Source organism: Hippocampus comes, unplaced genomic scaffold (assembly GCF_001891065.2).
Source record: "Hippocampus comes isolate QL1 unplaced genomic scaffold, H_comes_QL1_v1.1 scaffold225, whole genome shotgun sequence".
Lineage (NCBI taxonomy): Eukaryota > Metazoa > Chordata > Actinopteri > Syngnathiformes > Syngnathidae > Hippocampus > Hippocampus comes.
The window spans coordinates 279,946-284,174 of NW_017805197.1; the positions used below are offsets into that span (position 1 = coordinate 279,946).

General features: G+C 44.9%; 1 protein-coding gene across 1 annotated transcript in view; it reads right to left on the reverse strand.

The window, feature by feature from the left end:
* The window catches only part of LOC109515174 (carcinoembryonic antigen-related cell adhesion molecule 5-like), a 12,444-nt gene that overhangs the window by 2,705 nt on the left and 5,510 nt on the right, over positions 1-4,229 (reverse strand). Inside the window, exon 5 of the mRNA XM_019868782.1 lies at positions 464-742. Within this exon, the coding sequence (XP_019724341.1) occupies positions 464-742 (279 nt within the window). The remainder of the gene's footprint in view (positions 1-463; positions 743-4,229) is intronic.

Consider the following 4,229-nt stretch of genomic DNA (forward strand, 5'->3'; position numbering starts at 1 on the left):
CCCCCACCCCACACGGGAACAGCAACACCGGTTGAGCAGGTTTCCAGAAGCAGTCAAGAAGTTTACGAGGAGGGAGGGGCCGCAGCAAGTGGCTGCCTGCGAGCCGCCTCGCGTGTGTTTATTTAGTGTTTGTGTGCTTTGTGTGCAGTATCGTCGACGCTTCCTTCTATCTCACGCGCACTCTGTCGTAGGGTCACGTGGGCCGGCCACGGTGTACTTCATCTTCGGGAACCGTCTGGCGCACGTCGGACCTTCTTCCGCCGTGGCCAGAAAAAAAAAAACTCCGGGGGCGTGTCCGCAGCTCTCTGGCATCCATTTAACAGTTGGACCGAGAACCCGCGTCTGCCCATTAATATCGCGGCGCGGGGGTGAAAGGTCAAAGGTTTCCTATTTTGTAGCCGCCTGTTTGGACGCGTGCACGCGTGTTCCGTAGCGGCGTGTCGTGTGAGGCCGGTCGACTCACCCATGACGGCAAAGGAGACGGCGCGCGAGGCCACCACCCGCTGGGTCTTGGAGTTGGCGGCTCTGCACGTGTACTGACTCATCTGCTGCCACAGGGGGCGCTGCTGCACGGCCCGCAGCGGCAGCACCGACCCGGTGGCGTCCATCAGAGTCTGGTTCTGATACCAGGTGACGGCGGCGGGCGGGCTAGAGCGCGTGGCGCACGTCAGGTTGAAGTCGGAGCCGGCCCGCACGAACGCGGACGGGTCGGACGCCGTGATGGTGACCTCATCCGGACCGTCTGGACAGGACAGGGGTGGCGTCAGGCTGGCGTGCCGCGAGGGTCACGTGACGCCTACGGTGATGCGTGTGGCGTGACCACCGTGACGGCGGGACTGACTCAAAAATGGATTGACAAAGCTTCGCTGTGTCCAGACGCGCTTCTGTCTGTGTGTGTGTGTTTGTGTGTGTGTGTGTGTGTGTGTGTGTCTGTGTGTGTGTGTGTGTGTGTGTGTAAGTACCTGTTCCTTCAAACACGTCACCTACCAACAAAAGACAAAATTATATTATTTTGGATATGAGTGGTTGCAGTCAAAATTGTCCAATACAAAAATGCATATATAAAAATATAATCGAACAAAAAACAAAACATTTATCCTAAATTTGTTTTAATTCTGAAATCACAATGTCCGCTCACGGGTCATTAATGTAATTTTTTTTTCGAACAGACCACATAGGGTCCTCATGTTGTCCTTGGGGCTCAGGAGCATCTTCTGGCACCATGATTTTTTTTTTGAGGACAATGCCCATGAATGAACACAGCAAAAAGTCAACATAAAATTATGCTCCTCTCCTCCCACCCTCCTGTGTGTAACTGCTCACCCCTCCCCTCTCTACTCAACTGAGCAGAAGGGAAAAAAAGACGCAAGCTTCATGTCATTAGCTTCAGATTTAGCGCAATCTGTAAGCGACCATCATATTAAGCCCTGCTGGTAAGTCCCCTCAAAAAAAAAAAAAAAAAATTTAAAAAGCTCATTGACAGTGACGGAATGTTTCAGCGGTTATTGAAACCTTGACTTTTTAAACCATCAAACCATTTTGCCTTATGGCAAGTTACCAACTGGGCTCAGAGAGCCTGATGGATTGATTAAACGCAAGAAAATGCCTGATTTATTACATTATTTTAATTTTTGAATGTACAGTATGACCTTAACAATACATTTGGCATTTGGTCAATTATCATTAAATTACGGTGGCGGTGGATAATGTGCAGACGCAGTTGGGCGCTTGCATGTTTGAGTTTTCCTTGGAGATCATTTTTCTGGTGTACAATATGGAAAGTACACATTGGGTGTTTGGGCTTACCTGGGCAAATAAAAGAGAAAACATGTTTTTAATTACATTTAAATTTTCAAAGGTACAGGACAACCTTTCTACAGTGTGTATGTGTATATAATATATATATATATATATATATACACACACACACACACTTTACAAGCGCAATCAACAATTAAAATGTCATTGTCATTTTTTAATTGATTAATAAAATCATTTTCTTCGGGTCCGTGGGATTAATTAAAATGTCCTTCTTTTCAAATCAATTAATTTTGCTCAGGGACTTTAAGTATGTCATCTATTTGTTAAATGTATTTCATTACATAGAAGAAAAAGCAGGCATATGATGACACGGAAATGTAAAATTTGAATGAAAACACAGAGAGAAAAATAAATCTGATTGTTTCTGCCTCTTTTAACGGGAAAATTTCACTTTTGACATTTGAATAACTTGACACTTTTCTACATAAAGTGTCTTACTGTGAAGGGATCCAATTTATACCATGATATAAATGTTAGGACATGTTGCTCAGCCCTCACTCTCCATTTGAAGCAAATTAGTGTACAATTTAAAATATTTTTTACATACATTATTACCCACGATGACATATGGATATTTATGACGGCTAGCAGTAGTTCTTGCGTTATTGAACCAATTTAAAAACCTTGAAAAAAGACTGCCTCCCACACACTCCCTCTTTTGTGTCTTTCCATTGTTAATGTAATAGCTTTCAATATGTTTACAGTAAGATGTAATTTCCTGCCATATCTGTAAATGTTACTGTACATGGTGAATACTGTCTTGAAGCTTGCTTTGAAGAAAAAAAAAGGGGAAAAATCACGAATCAAATCAAAATGGCAATATCTTTCAGAAAATTCACACTTCAGTATTTTCGTGAAACTCACTAACTCATTAAAAAACACATTTTGGTCCATTGTCCAGTGGCTAACATAAAACCTCCAATAAATTGCTTTGCATTGTTTTATTGATGCAGTTTTTGAAGACAAAGAAAAGGACGATTGCTTTCAAGTTAATGGGCCAGAGGTTTCCAAAAGACAGACTGGTGCACAACACTGTCAGAAAAAAAGAGCTAAATGCGCATCTTTAGGGGTCCGATGGCTTTTCACTGGGGGAGTATGCTCAAGGGTACTTCAATAATACCCTTTCAACGATACATATTGTGACCATTATTATTTGTAGGCAAATATATACCATACTGTACATGTAATGTATATTAGGGTTTATAGGCATGCCCTACAAAGGGTAACTGGGAATGACTCGGTCAGATATGGGCAATATGAGAAAAGTCATTCAAGTGTTCATCTACAATAGAAAAGCCAAAGACAGCCCTGGAGAATGACCCACAGGATGGAAGACCCGTCCACCGAAACACCTGTGCAAGGGGGGGACGCATTCCGATGGCGTCTTGGCTGCTGGTTGGTGTGGTGGCGGCGACTGGGATGTCCAGCTGAGCGGTGAGTCACACCGCTCGCTCAGCCCAGTTCGCTTGCTGGCCGGCTGAAGGTAGGAATGTGGAGCAGCATTTTGGGGCCAATGATACAAACGCAAAGTCCAAGTAATGTTCCAACATGACTGATGTTCATTGGGAGGTGTGCGACTGTGCGCATGGCTCGCTATCAGCAGCTCCTGCCCTGACACCAACCCCGGGTGATTCCATGCAGTGCAAGTCATCAGAGTAAAGTAAGGACAGAAATTGTACTCTCGTTGGATTGCGCAACATGGTTCATGCAAGGTACGGCAATGTTTATTATACCCATGAAGAATTCAAAGTACATTTGAAAACATAAACATAAATAAATAAATGGATGAAGAAATAAATAAGGCAGCTCATTTGGACTTATACCTCATATACTGAAAAAGTGCGGGCACGCCTGCCGTAAAGCAACATCCAGCTTGAATTCATAGCTGCAGAGCTCTCTTGCGATGTAAAATATCGATGTGACATTTCTACAGCTTTTGCTAAGGCGGAGAAAAAAAAGTAGTGTGTTTCCGGTAACCCGACCAACCGAGAATTTCTACGTCGAAAACAAACTTTACGGTCGGCATTTTTTTCAAACAACCCTCTACATTTTTTGCGTAGAGGTTTTACATCGGTGCAAACTCTCGCGATATTCACGTTGAGCGTGTGCGTCGTTTGCCCTGTCGTCTGTCAACAACATTGAATCATGGCGGCGGCCGCGATCTCCAACGACAGTTTAAACCGTGTTTTCTGTGTTACAGTCGCATGCTTGCACCGTAATGTTAAGAAAATAGCATCCATTGATGTATCGAAAAAATTCAGCGAACTATTTGATGAACACCACGGGCCGAGTAAAAGCCGAGGGCGGAGTAGGACGGCGCAGGCGGCCCCCCGAGTCCGGAGCGGGGAGAGAACTAAATAGGTGGCGGCGGCGCCGGCCGCGGAGCGGCGGTACGGCGGCGGGGCGTC